The sequence below is a fragment of the Pituophis catenifer genome, unplaced genomic scaffold (genome assembly GCF_029215685.1).
Source record: "Pituophis catenifer annectens isolate HBS135680 unplaced genomic scaffold, rPitCat1.0.hap2 SCAF_5, whole genome shotgun sequence".
NCBI classification, from domain to species: domain Eukaryota; kingdom Metazoa; phylum Chordata; class Lepidosauria; order Squamata; family Colubridae; genus Pituophis; species Pituophis catenifer.
The window spans coordinates 34,370,002-34,386,881 of NW_027256885.1; the positions used below are offsets into that span (position 1 = coordinate 34,370,002).

Sequence of the window (16,880 nt, forward strand, 5' to 3'; positions counted from 1 at the left end):
AGGTATGAGATTCACTCCCACAAATGGGCAGGCTCCATTCCATTCGTAACTCGAGGACTACCTGTACTATTTCAGTCCTCTTGATTCTTCTGTGTTTCCTTTTTCTTCTTCCCGTTTTGCAAGATGAATGATTTCTATTGTATATGTAATTCAGATGCTTTGAGTAGGTTGAATTTGAACTTCTGATGAGCTGTTTTCACAACATGCCTAAATTAAATTAAACTGAGTAAGAACTTGCCTGCGTGAGAATATGTTTTCTACTAATTCTATCAATTTCCAAAGAGGCCATCTTCCAAAGAGAATACAACTGGAAACAGCTTTCACTTTCTTTTCATTTGTAGGTGGTGGTCTCGGTGGTACTCGACGGGGAGGTGCTGATGTAAATATAAGACATTCAGGTCGGGATGACACTTCTCGGTATGATGAACGGTAAGCCAAAATGTATAGGGATAAAGTAGGATGGTGTTTCTGCCAACATTTCTGATCTTAGACTATTAAATATGTTTCCTTCTGGAAGCAAGAGCAGTAAAAACAGCCAGTTTGGTCTAGTGATTAAGGCACCAAGGTAGAAGCTAGGAAACTCTTCTAGTCCTGCTTTAGGCATGAAAGCTGGCTGGATGACTTTTGGCCAATCACTCTCTCTCAACCCAATCCACTTTACAGGGTGGTTGTTGTGTGGAAAATGGGAGGAGGAAGGCGTATTTGAGTTATTTATAAAAATAAAGGCAAGATAAAAAAATAACTTTACTGTTTCAAAATTTTACATAATTTCAGCTGCATGTTAGATAGTCCAGAAAGCTGATAGTGAGGGAATTTTCTGATATTTAAAATTTGAAGATTCTTAATTGTAGCAGAATGCATTTTATTTGTTTAAAAAATACATAAATGTACATATTGGATAGATAGTATTTGTTAAGGTTCTTAGAAGGACAGTATCTTTGTGATCATGTGAGATCAAGCGGAAATTAAATATAAATAAGCCATGCAAGCAATACAACTGCATTGCTTTTATTTTGAAGGCGAATGCTATTTTTTTTCCAATTTATGTATGTGCATGCATGTGTGCTTACGCACCTTCACAGTAATGTGTTGGAGAACGTGTCTACAAGAGATGTTGAGTTATCCCTCAAAAATGTCAGCTTACAATAAAAAAAAGATTGATATAGAATGTAGAGTTTTTAACAAGACATGGACTTCTAAGTATTTATTTATATTTACTGAACTCAAAGGTAAAAGCCATGTACTTAGTTTGTGGAGTACAGATTGCTGTGTTTAAAGATTACAGTTTGAATTGCCACTATGTGATTATACATGTGATTATACAACCTGAGCCCAGTGCCCCCCTCTCTCAAACCCCCAGCCGGTCGGATAGAACCAAGAGGGTCAGAGCACATCACCGCTCGAAGATAGCGAGGGTGAGCTCCCAGATTTCGATACGGCCCTCGGTTCATCCATCTGCCTCCATTCCCCATCGCAACCGGGATCAATGCACCCACCCTCTCCCCCTGGGTAGCCGGTGACCCCCGCCCCGGTCCAACTCCCCCGCCACCTGTCCATGGACTAGACTGCTATTGATCTGGAGGTGCCCCCCCCCCCCCGACGCCTGCCGGATACCATAACCCTCTCCCCTCCCCAACCCCCTTAAAAACCTGGATGATAAACTGTACAAAGCCTCTTTCTTAGGCTCCCTAATGCCCCTGTGCCACCTCTCGGGATCCCAGGACCCGTCATGAAGGTAGATCTTTGCCAGGCCTGCAGGCCACTTCCAGGAATGGGGGGAATTCCTGAGAGCGACCAAATCCACGCTCGCATATTTCAAGACCATGTTCGAACATAGAGATGAGTACGCCCGTGGCAAGTGGGGCATGACCAGATCCACATCCAGCAGCAGAAACCTTCAACCCCAGAACGCTCTCTCACGGCGGCCGGGGATGCCCAAGATGGTAATCGTTGCTGTCCTCTCACCACAGCGAGGTTCCTATATCCGCTGGGCGATCTCTTGAGGTGGAAGCTGCCAGTCAATACTGCCCTCTCACCGCAGTATGACCCGGACCAGATAGAAGAAGTCCACAGCTGCCCTATCACAGCAGCGGGCATCAACACCCCAAGAGCTGACCATGTCAGGACTGTAAAAGCAAGAGGTCCAGGGCCTTCGGTGACAACTCAAGTCGAAGCGGCTGTAGCGTGGGGCTCCAGGGGCAGCGGGGTGGCATTGATCACAAAGCCAGGCACAGCCCCCACCGCCCACGTCCCCCATACCCCTCTCCAGCTCGCTCGACCAGTAGAGCAGGCCTCCAGCACCTCCACAGAAGATGAAACAGGTCCAGCCGGCTGCAAAAAGTTGGACAAAGTCAGCCAGCTGCAGAAAGCTCCAGGATCCAAAACGCTGGCTCAACACCCCCCAGTCAAATCCCGGGGGGGGGGGAGAAGATGAGTTCGCCTTTCCACAGCCACCTCGATGACCAAGCGCAGGGACTCCCAACATGCGGCTTTTCCTGGCCCTCTTAATGCTGTCTCCATCTCTCCTCTCCCATTGAGCCCCTCCAAGAGGAGCGTCACCATGCTGCGTTGTCACGTCGCCAGCGGCCTCACGTTGCCAGCGGCCTCCTGTCCAGCTGGTCCACGGCATAGACGAGCTCCTCCGCCAGCCTCACAGAACACCCCAGACCATCGGGCTCTAATCCACGCACCAGGAGTTGCCATGAGGATCCTCCGCAGTGCTGCCGGCCCGCACAGCCACTCCTCAGCGAAACCGCCGCCCAAACGGCCCGAACGCGCCAAACGGCCTCGCAGCTTGCAGCTCGCCGAACTTCCTCTCGCCATAGGGGACCTCTGAAGATCTTCCGAGGACCTCCAAGGGTCTGCCAGGAGCACCCGCATCACCCCAGGTACCTCTTGCTCAGCCCACGCCAGGGGTCAGGGCAACAGACCCCCAAGACCCCCATAATTTGCCAGAGCTGCCCCATCTCTAGCAGAACTCAGCAACCTGCGGCGGCCATCTTGCTTCTCGATGGCCGCCGTTCTGCAAGTTTATGTTCCCACTGCAGACTCAATAGTAGAAAACATCAAAGAATTCTACGGTGAAATTCAGGAAACTCTGAAACACCAAAGAAAGACATCTATATTGGAGATTTCAATGCAAAAGTAGGAGAAATGGAAAAAACAGGGATCACAGGCAAGTTTGGCCTTGGTGAACAAAATGAGGCAGGAGAACATCTGATTCAGTTATGCCATGAACAACAGGTAAGCATAATGAACACATGGTTTGAACAACCCAAGCAACGACTATATACTTGGATTTCACCAAATGGAGAACATTGAAACCAAACTGATTACATACTATGCCAAAAGAAATGGAAAAGTTCCATCCTCGCCGTGAAAATGTTCCCTGGTGCAGATTGTGGATCAGACCATGAACTGTTAGCTGCCAAGGTAAAGTTCAGGTGCTGCAGTGTCAAATGACCACCCATGATTCAGAAATTCAACGTCGAGAAGATTGCCCCGGCATATGCAGTTGAAGTTAAGAACAGATTTGAACTGCTCATCATCACAGAAAGACAGCCAGATGAGCTATGGGAGGAAATAAAAACAACTCTCACTGAAGTAGCCCCAAGAACATATTACATACAAGAAACCAAAGAAATTGGCCAGATGGATATCAGACGCTACAATAGAGACCTCAGAAGAGAGAAGGAAAGCAGAAGCCATTGGTGACAGGGAAGAAATGCAACGTCTAAATGCAAAGTTCCAAAGAGAGGCAAGAAATGATAAAGAAAAGTACTGGGCTGAGCATTGTAAGAAACTGGAGGAAGCAACCACGAGACAAGAGAGTGTTTCACTTATGTCAAGAAGGCCTGAAACCCCTTTATGGCAAGAAAGGCTATGGGCAGAGGACGTGATGGGCAGGAATTGCATGACCAACAAGCAATCAAAGAACAATGACGGGAATATGCAGAACAACTTTACACAAACTAAAAACAAGGCCAAGCCATAAGAGGAGAAGCTGACCTACCAGAAATGGAACCAGATATCCTGGAGGAGGAAGTAGTGTGGGCACTCAACCAGTTGCCTAACCACAAAGCCCCATGAGTTGATGGAATTCCTGCAGAGTTGCTGAGACCACTGCCAACAAAAGCACTGACAGTGCTTTGCCAAAGTGTATGGAAGTCTGATCAGTGGCCAAAAGTATGAAAAAGGTCAATATTTATCCCAAAACCAAAGAAAGGTGATATGAAAGACTGTTCCAACCACCGAACCATAGCCTTGATACCCCACATGAGTAAAATTCTCTTGGAGATAATCTACCAATGTTTGAATCCAACTTCCAACAGAGAACTGCCTGATGTTCAAGCAGTATTTCAGAAAGGAAGAGGAATGCATGATCATATTGCCAATCTACATTGGATGATGGAAAAAGCAAAGGAATACCCAAAAGACCTCTATATGTGCTTCATTGACTACACAAAGGCCTTCAACTGTGTTGACCATGACAAGCTCTGGAACTGCCTCAAAGAACTGGGAATATCACCTCACCACACCACATCCAGTTCATTCAGTCATTGTGCTCTGATCAGGCAGTCACTGTAAGAACGGAATATGGAGTCACAAAATGGTTCAGAATTGGAAAAGGCACTCAGCAAGGTTGCATCCTGTCACCTACTGTATACTATTCAACTTGTACACATAAATAGTTATGAGAAATGCACATTTGGAGGAATCTACCATTGGGGTTAAAATCGGTGGTAGGAATATCAACAATTTCCGATATGCAGATGATGCAACATTGCTCATGGAAAGCAAGGAGGATCTGGAGTGGTTAATCCTGAGAGTCAAAAGATGAAAGTAAAAAATTTGGACTGCACTTTAACATGAAGAAAACAAAGAAAATCACAACTGCAGAGAACACATTCAGAATGTGTTCAGCTCAGAATGCAGATCGACAATGAGACCATCGAAACAGTAAAGGAATTCATCTTCCTGGGCTCTAAAATCTACCAGCATGGTGACTGGAGCCCTGAGATCAGAAGGTGTATAGCACTTGGAAGAACTGCAGTGTCTGGCATGAATAACATCTGGAAGAGTAAAGACATCAGCCTCGCAACCAAATGTAGATTAGTTATTGCAATATTTTTTTCCAATTGCTACTTATGGCTGTGAAACCTGGACTCTGAAAATGGCATATAGGAGAAGGGTGGACGCCTTTGAAATGTGGTGCTGGAGATGACTATTACGCATCCCATGGACTGCAAAAATAACAAAGAAGTCCTAGACCAAACCTCACAAAAAATATCACTTGAAGCCAAGATCTCCAAACAGAGGCTGTCATACTTTTGTCATGTCATGAAAGCTGACTCACTCAAAAAGTTGAATCATGCTGGGAGTGATCAGCAGAAAAAGGAGAAGGGGTCATCCTAGTACCCACTGGCTGGACAATATAAAGGATGACACCAGGATGACCATGGCGGCTCTGAAGGAGGCGGTGCGAGACAGAGAGGCATGGAGAGTGCTGATCCATAGAGTGGCCAAGGGTCAGACATGACTGAATGGCTGATGACAACAACTGATGCAGAGCCAGCACAGGCATCTGGTGCTTTGCTAGCTAAGCTGCAAAACCAACAAGGACTTTTTAACCAAGCTTCACACATCCAGAGATGGAGCAATCAAGACCAGTTATGTGATATCCCACAAAATCACAAAAAACATTAAGCCATTTTCTGATGGGGAGTTTATCAAAGAGTGTTTGGTGGACTCTGCATCACTAATATGTCCCAAGAAAAAAGGCATTTGAGAGTGCTCCTCTCCAGACAAACTGTATAGGACATCACCAGAAACCTGGAGCTTCAGCTGCAAAACAAAGCGGACAATTTTGACTTTTTCTCCTTGGCTTTGGATGACAGCTACAATGTCCATGACACAGCCAGTTACTCATCTTTGTATGTGGAATCCATGACACAGCCCAGTTACTCATCTTGGTACATGGAATAATGAAGGACTTTAAGATTATGGAGGAGCTGGCAGCAGTGCAGTCAATAAAAGGGATGACAACAGGGAATGATTTGTTCACAGAGGTAAATGCATGCTTGGACAAACTGGCAAGTGTTACAACGGATGGTTGTCCAAACCTGATGGGGAAAAATGTCAGACTTTTGAAGTGTATGCAGGATAAAGTGACTGAAATGAACCCTGAACAGAAATTGGTATTTTTACATTGTATTTATACATCAGGAGGTGTTGAGTAAGTCAGTGTTAAAAATTAACCATCTTATTGAAGTTGTAACTAAAATAGTTAACTTCATCAGGGCAAGAGCATTGAATCACAGACAATTCGTTGCACTTTTGGAGGAGCATGAGACTGATCATAGTAACATAGGCTACCACACAGCTGTCAGCTGGCTCAGCCTGGGCAAAGTGCTTAAAAGGGTATGGGACCTGAGAGCAGAGATTCAAGTTCTGTGAGAAGAAAGGGAATGACATCCCAGAGTTCTTGGATGCAGACTGAATGGCAGATTTTGGATTTGCTATTGATGTGACTACACCAATGAATGAACTAAATACCAAACTGCAATGCAAGGGCCTTTTTGTACATGAAATGTACAAGCTTGATGAAGGCGCATGAGAAAGTTGCAGTTTCTTTCAAGCCAAATGGAGGACAACATTCTCACCCACTTGCCAATACTAAAGTCACACCATCAGCTGATAGCCTCATCAGGTACTCATCCATGTTAGGTGCACTGCATGGTGAGTTTTCAAGGCAATTTTAAGACTTCAAAACAGTTGAGAATTATTTTTTTCCTTTTACCTATAGTGTGAATAACACACCCAGCGATGTTCAGCTTGAACTCCTTGACTTGCAGTCTGATACACTACTGGCAGAGCACTTTAAGTCAGTATCACTGCTTGATTTTTAAACTTCTCTCAAAGAGAACTTTCCACACATGAGGAGGCATGCTCAGAAGATGTTAGTTCTCTTCTGATCTACCTACATATGTGAACATTCTCAGTGATGATATTCAACAAATCCAGATACTGATACTTTCGCTGATGATCACCTGTCAGCTGTCCTTCGCATATCAACCTCAGACATTCAACCAGACTTCAGTGCACTTGTTCAGGCCCAAAACAGACTGGATTTTTCTCACTGAACATGAAAAAAGAACTGTAAAAATCAAAAGCACTTAATTGCTTTTTGTATAAAGTTAATTAATTTCTGGTTTTTAACATACTGCAAAACATAAATTTTCAGTATTGTTTTTGTGAAGGTTAAAAGTATGTTATGTTAAAAATAGTGATATGATTGGCATATTTATTATTATTGTACTGCTATATTTGACATACTCCACATTTTTATAGCCTTACGTGTTCTTACCAGTAGCAGCTAATCAAAACCATATAATTTACTGCTTTTTATAAAGTGATAAAATTAATATTGAGCAGAATTAAGTTTAGCCTATTGGTTTGGCCACAACAGTCCCAGTTTCTCATATGGCCCCTTGGGAAAATTAACTGCACACCCCTGCTCTTGATCATAATGGAAGCTACTACTTTTTCTTGATAAAAAAACTTTATTGTATTGCTGATACTGTGTGCTCAGACTGCTAGTTTTTTTCATTCTACTTGTCTGTTGCTTACTTTACCTTGGCGCTCTCAGGGATAGGGAACGGGAACGTGATCGCCGAGACCGGGACAAGGAGCGGGAACGCCGTCGTAGCCGATCCCGAGAGCGCAGGAGGCGAACACGGAGCCGAGAGAAAGAGGAGCGGAAACGCAGCCGGGAACGCAGCAAGGATAAAGACCGGGAACGCAAGCGTCGGAGTCGTTCTAGAGACCGCAAGCGGGATCGGGACCGGGACAGAGAAAAGAAGGAGTTGCCAGAAGTGGGAGAGGCCCAGCCTGATGAGGTTACCCTTGGCGAGATAGGTGTAGATGGGATAGAGGTGAAGCCTGAAGGGGATGAGAAAGGTAGAGAGAGGGATCGGGATAGGGAGAAAGAGAGGGACCGTCGGCGTAGTCATCGTGACAGAGATAGGGATCGTGACAGAGAGCGTCGCCGTGATAGGGATCGAGATAGGGACCGTGACCGTGAGCACAAGCGTGACAGGGCTGAGCGGGGTGCAGAAAAACGGGAGGAGAGGGGGCAGGACAATGGGATGGGAGAAGCATTAGAGGAAACCAGTCAGGATATGTTCCTGGACCAAGAATCCATACAGTCAGCTGATGGCTACTTATCTACTGAAAATGGATACATAATGGAGCCCCCACTGGAGTGATGAATGGAGACTCTTCCTTGTCCCTTGTCCAGCCAGGTGAGGCTCTGCTTCCCAGGTTGCTAGCCAATGAGGTTGTCAACCAGTTGAGGTAACTGATCTTAACTGGTTTTATTTAGAAGGGTGTTTGAGGTCTGCTTATCCCATCCCATTTTTTCTTAATATGTAATTTTCCACCGATCTCTTGTGTATCTGGATATTTTTGTTTAAACAAGAATAAAGTGTTAAAAATGTTTTCATGTGAAATGTATATGAGATTGGAATGACTGAAGATGTGCTTTGCTGATTCTAGACTGCTAGTAGGTGAGAGATCTGTTAGAGGTGCCAAACTGCTGCTGAAAACATACAGATAACAATTCAGGTTTTTGCTTGTGGTGCTATGGAGGAGAGGGCAGAGGGAGGCTGGAAGAAGCAGCAGCAAGTAGAAAAGGATAAAAAGGTAATGAAAAAGTTCAATTGTTTGTTGTTGCTAGTTGGGAGCAAAAAGATCCAAGTGGTACAAATAGATTGAAGCATTTGCTCTCTATCAGTGGAGAATGGCTTTGTAGATTGAGGAAGAACATGAGCAAACTTCATCAAGATGCACTGAGGTCAGCCTGGTTTACCTGCATTTGACCAATATGGGAAATGACACTAAAGGGAACGTTTAGGTGGAATTACATTTATTCAGAGGTAGAAGAGATAATAGCTTCAAGGTCAGCAATAAAAGAAAGGTTGCGTCTCACAATTTGAATGGATTGCATTTTTAAAGCTTATTTTATCTAATTCTGCATTTTAAAACCCATTCTACCTTGCTCAATCTATGCTTAGGAAAGAGAGGCACAAGAAATTATGATACTAAATACGTTCAGTTACTGGGCATGGTTCACTATCCTTCTGGCATCTAGGATTCTGAGTAGTGTCTCTATTTTCAACTGCACTGTCTATGAAGATTCTCAATCATCCAGGTCATGGTTGTCCCAAAGGTGCTTTTCAAAAGGCAACTGGACTTTCTTGGTGTTCTCCTTGAAAACATTTCGCTTTTCATCCAAGAAGCTTCAGTTCTGGCTAAATTGTGTGTGTGTGTGTGTGTGTGTGTGTGTGGTGGTGGTGGTGGGAATGGAACTATTTATATTCCTTGCAAGTCATCTGGTCATTGGCACTCTCTCTGAGAGTAGGTGAGGCCACTTGAGGGTTTATCTGTGCCCTCAGGGTCACCTGAATCAGAGTGCAAATGGGTGTGGAACCTTCTTGGAACTGCTGAAAGGACTGTTGTAGACAGGGGATAGGTGGTGTTGTATCCCTCCCCCTCTTTTGAGAGAGGGGTGTTCAATTTTAATATGGATGGCCTCTTTGACCCCTCTTTCAAACCAGTGGTCCTCTCTGTCCAGATTGTAGACTTCACTGTCTTCAAAAGAGTGACCTTTGTCTTTCAAATGCAGATGGACAGCTGAATCTTCCTGATGGGTTTGTTCTCCTGTGTTATGCCATGCGTTTGTGAAGTGGTTGTTTTGTTTCACCAATGTAGAGATCTGTACATCTCACTGCATTGTGTTAAATTTATATTTACCAACAAAGAAATAAAGGGAGACTAGTATAGATCTATTTCAAGCTATTTAGCTCTCGTCGGCTAGCCATACCGTTCTGGGATTCGAACCTGGGCTGTTTACATATTAGGTAGATGTGTGCAGTATGCTCTGTCCCATATTTGGGTAGACCAGGTTGCCCTGATAAAAAACAATCTCACTACATTGCACAGCATATACCACATTCCTCAGTTTGTACCTGGGTGTTTTATTGTGGACAAGCTTCTGTTTCAGCTGCACTGTTGAAGTCCCAAAACCTAGAAGCTTGTTTTCTAATTGTGAAGTGAAAGATTCTTGGGGGAATAAAGCACTGCACCAAATGCCATATTGAGTATAAAATGCCTTTGTGTCAATCTTGACTCTTGGTGATCTCATGAACAAGAAAATTGGCTCCCATGAAATTCACCAATTCCCATGAAATTAGATTTTAGTTTTTAACTACCAATACAAGTTTTAGTTTGGAGCAATCTGAAAAATTGCCAGAATTGAATTACAGGTAGTCCTTGACGTACGACCACAATTGAGCCCAAAATTTACATTGCTAAGCAAGATAATTGTTAAGCGAGTTCTGCCTCATTTGATGAACTTTCTTGCCACAATTAAGTGAATCACTGCAGTTGTTAGTAACACGGTTATTAAGTGAATCTGGCTGTAGGAGATGACCAGGCTGAGCCCGAGGGAGGGGGACAAACGCATCATCAGTCACAAGTCCCTTTGCGCCCACAAGAGATCTAAGTCCAGCCCACCTTTGAATTCCATTGACTTACCTACCGCCAATTTGCTTGGATCGTTAGTAGTTCAGACTCTTGTAGAGGGCTTAAGCTTGCAATAAATCTTTATATAAATTGTTATATAGAGTTGGCAGGTTACTCTGATATTTACTTTGGCAGCAGGAGCTGCCGGATATGAGTTTCAAATATTACTGAAGGCCTTTAGACTTCTGAATTAGAATAAAACAGTGTACAAGAAACCGGTTTATGGCAGAATGTCGTACGAATTTTCCCGAGGCCAGAAATGAAATGAGTTTAACTGGCTACTGTGCCTACAAAATAAAAGCCTTGCCTGCTTTGATGTCACGGGGACGGCAGGCACAATGGGTATATTTTGCTTATGTAAAGATACATCCAGTGATTGGTTTGTTCAAATGATAAGAGTCCATTTTACATTTGTGGGAAAATTTGACACCTGCTTATGCACCATTGACTTTAAGCCAAATTATGGAGGAAGCGTAGGTTTAGCGTCTCTGGACGTGGAACTTCGTGGACAACAGAAGAGGCTGCTACTTGACCTAAGCAGCACCCGGGAACCACAGGCCTCGGCACAGGTGCCCAGGCAGACACGCACATCAGTAGCTCGGGGGCAGGGCTGCATGCCAGCTTGCAAAATCCTACACGCACTTCTCACCCTTCCGCTTCGATGTGTGAGGTGGTGGTAGGGTTCTCGGACATGAACATGGCAGCGTTGGCGGAGCCTCTGGGGCTGGAGAGAGGTAAGCATGGAGAAGAGTTTGCCTCAGAATGGAGGTTCGTGGCGAATATGCCTGGTGGACTGGAGAGAGGAGCTAGAGCAGCCTTTGGAGCAAAGGAGGGGATGCGGTCCTGGCTGGAATCTAGCAGCCCCAACTGAGAGGGGGCTGATGGGAGAGAGGACAGAGTTTCTGCACTTAATCTGCACACCTGGGGTATCTTGTGGGAGGGATAGTGACATAAAGAGTTCCCCTTCCTTAGGTAGCAAAAAGCTGCACTCCAGAATGGCAAAGCCAGAGGCCGTGGCTGGGTTACGGTTTTCCTCCACTCGTCTTGAGTTCGGTCCCAAATACTCTGCAGGACTCTCGATTCCTCTGTTCCCTGTTTTTGTAGATGTGGCTTGGGTGGTCGAATTGCTGGAGCAGCTGCAACTCAGTGGGGAGGTGCCCCCCCCCAAATTGCAAGCCCTTCAGAGGGTGCTACAGAGCAAATTCTTCTGTGCCATATGGGAGGTGAGACTGAGAAGTTTGTCCTGTTTAAGTTGCCCCTCCTTGCTTCTGTATTCCAAATCTCTTTTTAACCTTTTCCCCCCACTTCAGGGATGAACTAGAGAAAAATGTTTGAGAGTAGGGGGGCTGGAGTTAAAGATTATGGTTAGGATGCCAGTTCTGCAGAATATATTTAGTACAAGTACTGACTGGGTTTCTACCCTTTGCTTAGTTAGACTGGGATAAAAGGTGGTTGGGAAATTTTGTGGGAACCTAGCCATCTTATCACATAGGAACCAGACCCATGTTAAGGGCAGCATGTATCTGATTTGTCTTGGGTGTAGATTGCTACATGACAAAGCACACAGTAGTTGTGCTGAAGGTCTTCCCCTCATTTCCAAGTACCCAGTCAAAATCCATCATCACCTCCCAACATGTAATGCCTGGTAATTGCACAGATGGTATAATGCATATCATAAGATTCTTCTTTCAATCCACCCACTAACCACCATTTCAGACTTTTACTTTGCTGTTCTGCATCAGATCCTCTCCCAGAATTTCAGTTAACCTCTTCCATTTCTCTGTTATTTCTGAGTTTGATTTCTTTAGCCTCCCCTGTTTCCTTTTATTACCAAGGGCACCTACCTGGAGCTTTAATTCTGCAGTCTTGCCACTGTAAAACAGCCTCCCTATCCTCTTATATCTCTGGACAGGTTTATGAGCAGCTGTATGACACTGGATATCTCGGGAAGTCCTGAAATCCAGGCACATGCCACTACCAAGGTAATTCAACAAACCTGTTATGGTGCTACCACTAAGAGTGCCACAGAAGTCTGGATCTGTGTCATGATCTACCAGGGTTGTGTAATGAATTCGATTCAAAGTGTTTTGGGACATAAGTACCTGCCCTCCACAGCTGCAGCAGAACTGGAGAAAAGATGTATTTGGTTTCAGACATGTGTTACATGACTACCCCTAGTTTGGGGGGGGGCGGGGGCTAATGCCATAACTTTGCAGTTCCTTCCCAAAGAAAGTACACTTGGCATTAATAACTGTATGTAAGATACCTACTTATGACTTAACTTTTAAAGCTTTTGGAATTACTGTAAACAGTGCTTGTGCCTGCTTTATATTCTTGTTAGATCTGCCTCTTGGTTTTCTAATCATTACTTTGTTGTGTTTAGCATAATTAATATTCACATCTCAGTCAAATACTTCGGGATTTGTTGGCTTAGGAATTTTTGAAACTTATTTTAAAAATTGGGAGTATCTGGTGAACAAAATAGAATAATGGCTACCTATATGTGTCTTTGAGTTTCATGGAAGGTAGAATCATTGGTAGTAACTCATCCTACTGGGTATATATATTCTCCAAACTCAAGGACAAAAACATGACATTAAGTAAAGAAAAAGTAGAAATATACCTGTTGTGAGAAATGGAGTCTCACATTCCATAAAACATACCTTCAGAAATGGAAGGAGATACACAATATTCCCATTATATTCATTTCTTTATAGGCTCCCCAGCTCTTCTGCCAAAACATTCTCTAAGGGGGTTACATAAAATCAATAAAACTAATTCTAAAATAAGTCTGTATCTGCAAGTTTCCAAATTAAGGGATGTGATTGGGAGTTGACTGCAGGATGAGAAAGAAAAGTTCTTAAAAGTGTCAAATTGATACATGTAACGAAATGGGGTTGAGGGGTACCCCGGACCGTGAACCAGCTCATGAGTAAACGCACTGAGACTGAAATGATTCTGACAGAGGCGTCTTGTGTAAAAATATAATTTACTTTAAAACATTTAAAAAGCACTATGTCTTTAAGAAAACACATTAAAAACAAAGTCTTATCTGGGTATGTGAAGCAAGGCTATCTCCCTAGATCCCTCTCCACAATACCGAAACAGTTCACAAAAGAATAAAGCTAGCATGAAGGTAAGCAGCTTCGGCGTCGATACATCATCAAGGCCATCATGGTGGGAGCAGCACGAGCTTCACAGCTAAAAGTCACCTGAAATAAAATCAGTTCAAACAGCAAACATTGCTTGAAGCTTGTGGGAGGAAGAAGGTCCAGCAACAGCAGTCCCGATGATAGCTTGCGTGCTACAAAACAGCAAAAGGCAAGCATCCGTGGGAATCTCTCTGTAACATCTGGAGTCCTTATCTGCATTCTTCTCCCATCTGCGGCGTTGCACCAAGCTTCCTGCAGGAGCTGTGCATTTAGGCCTAGAAGACTAGGCCCAAGTAGCAAGCAAAAGGTCCTTGCTTATATAGGGAGTTAACCTGCAATTAACTAGGGCGGGGAAGGCTTGCAGGTAATTGGCAACAGTAGATGGCTTGATTAAAACCATACTGTTTGTGAGTAGGCAGATAGCCACAGCAATCCTGGAAACACTCGTGACAATTATACAGCATATTGATTTAATTTAATGTTACAGTAGATGAATAGAAGAATGTTCTGCCTTTTTCTTAACATTTTATAAACACTTATCTAATGCTTATAATTTATAAAAAAAATTCTTCTCCCTCCTTGCCTTTTGGTTCTCCTCCCCACCCCCTTTTCTGGTTCTAAAATAAATAAAATAAAAATAAAATAAAATATAGCAGATATCATGGCAGCAACCATGCAATTAAAACCTGTCTGCTTTTTAAAGTGCATTGCACTTGGGACACACATTAAAAAGGGGGCAGAACTTTGATTCTGTGATTGCTGTTGTCATATTGACTCCCCCCCCTCCCCCAATGCCCCTATATTTGAAGCAAAGGGGATTGGGAGAAAGAAAAATGAAGGTTGGAACTTTGCACGTGTAGAGGAAATTCATATAGTTGCTACAAGGTATGGATTTTGTTTTCAAGATTTAAGCTCCCTTTCTGTTTTTAAGCACATTCTCAAAACTAGCATATTAAGAAGTTTTTTAATGCATCCGGTTTGGATTAAGTAGAAAAGGAGCTTTTTGGCAATATAGAATTAAAGGAAATCATATAATTTCAATATAGTGTTGAGCCTCGGTTGGGTCTCGCCATCACTGGGGAGGACGACGAGGAGGGGGCAAGCTGCTGGACTCTGGGGGCGTGTCAGCTGTTTGAGAAGTCTTTACCACTCGCGCACAAAACGAAGCAAACTCTTTCATCGGAGATAGGGGCGGCATGGAGTTTGCAGATGACGCTGCCTTGTGATGTAACAGAGGCGCGCTCCTCCTACAGGCCAGCTAGGGGAAGGAGGGATGATGTTGACTGTTTGATTGCCAATTGATTTATTGTGCTCCTCCTACAGGCCAGTTAGGGGAAGGAGGGGTGATGTTAACTGTTTGATTGCCACTTGATTTATTGCTGCGTATATAAAAGGCGCTACACTGCGATTGCGTGTAGCGCTAACTTTAAACCTTGTTTCTGGCTTGTGCCTTTCTCCTGCCTGTGTTTGCTGTGCTGAACCTAATTAAAGGATTGCAACTGCTTTATTCCGTTCTGGTGGTGGCTTGTTTCCAGTGCAGTTGGGTGGACTGGCCGAGAAATGAATACAGTTGGGTAGGATAGACTAAAACAGGAATGGGCACATTTTAGATTTATTGTCTACAATTTTTTTATTAGATGTTCAACTTCCACTAACAGTCATACTACAAACCAAAGCTATGTGCCAAATTGTGATAACAGGACAAAAAAGTAACTTCTGAACACAATTTCCACCCAGAGATTTGTTTGTAGTATCAGAACTAGAGTTTGAACCTCTTTGAAACTTGTACTGTTTGGTATGTTGTGAATGTTGACTTGAAGTCTCCTGGTCTTTCCTTTGTGTATGCAGGCAACAGTGGCGGTCTTTGCAGCCAGTGAGGGCAATGTGCACCCCTGGGTGGTGGATCTGCCAAAGACAGATGAGGTCCCAGATGTAAGACCAGGAGACATCATGGGGGGCAAGGAGCAGAACTCCCCCATCTGTATTTCTCGCATCATTCCAGGGGGTGTTGCTGTTCGCCATGGCGGACTGAAACATGGAGATCAACTGCTGTCTGTCAATGGTGTGGTGGGTATTGAGTGAGAGGAGACATGGGACTTTCAGCAAATACAGGTAGTCCTCAACTTACAACAGTTCATTTAGTGACCGTTCGAAGTTACAATGGCACTGAAAAAAGTGACTTATGACCGTTTTTCACACTTATGACCCTTGCAGCATGTCACTGCGTTATTTTATTTGCCAGCTGAACTCATCATTTCTGGACTGTCAGACTCTCCGTAGCTTGCCAACTTCTTATCAGTAAGCTACGTGTTTCCGTATCCACCCACATTCCTTTCACTTGCTTCTCACACTTTTCCCTTTGTTCTCTTTCCAGCAAGGTCCGGCTGAGATAGCCGGCAAGAATTATTTTCAAAAATGTAACAATTAACTTTTCTTAGTTAGTGAGGTGTTTTTATTTTCTTTATAACAAATAAATGAGTTTTATTAGAAACCTTCCTTCGCGTTTCTTTTTCGGAATATTGTAAACAAGGAGGAGCCACGATTCATCTCCTCTAATTAAACCAGGGTAATTAGTCCCAGAGCCAAACATGGGATTAATAAATGCCCTGACATCTGGTAGCTCTCGGACGGTTTGATTTATGGCTTTTTCCTTGTTTTGTTATTTCTGATAAGAGCGCATAGGCAATTAGTTTTTAGCTACTGAGGTACGCTAATTATATTGCTAAGATGCCGAAACAGAAGAAAAAAGGCAAAGTGAAACCAAGACCACTCTTCGTAAATGATTTGATTGATCTTTCCAACGAAGAGGTGGCAGACAGAAGATTTTCAGATTTCCAGCCCCTTACTACAGCCACACGCCTGGAACAAGAAGAAGCTGTGGGAACAGAAATGGAGGGAGATAAGACAGAAGCTGTTTTTGAAGGAGAAGCACTACGACTGAGGTCAGTAACTCCCCCTTCTAATTATGCCAGCACTCAACCTGTCTTCCCAGAACCTTCTGAATTTGTAACGCTCGGTGCAAGGCTAAAGCAAACTGCCGAGCAAAATTCCTCCCACGCAGAGAGAGAAACAATTCATTATTCTCCTCGAAGCTCTAAGCTCACCCTGGATGAGCTGGCTATGAAAGCCTATCGTGACCGTATA

General features: G+C 43.8%; 1 protein-coding gene across 2 annotated transcripts in view; it reads left to right on the forward strand.

The window, feature by feature from the left end:
• The window catches only part of SNRNP70 (small nuclear ribonucleoprotein U1 subunit 70), an 85,085-nt gene extending 76,575 nt beyond the window's left edge, over nt 1–8,510 (forward strand). For both annotated transcript variants that reach the window (XM_070944390.1, XM_070944391.1), the window contains exons 9-10: nt 342–429; nt 7,649–8,510. In XM_070944390.1, the coding sequence (XP_070800491.1) occupies nt 342–429; nt 7,649–8,267 (707 nt within the window). In that variant the 3' untranslated portion in view covers nt 8,268–8,510. The remainder of the gene's footprint in view (nt 1–341; nt 430–7,648) is intronic.
• The last annotated feature ends 8,370 nt before the right edge of the window (nt 8,511–16,880 follow it).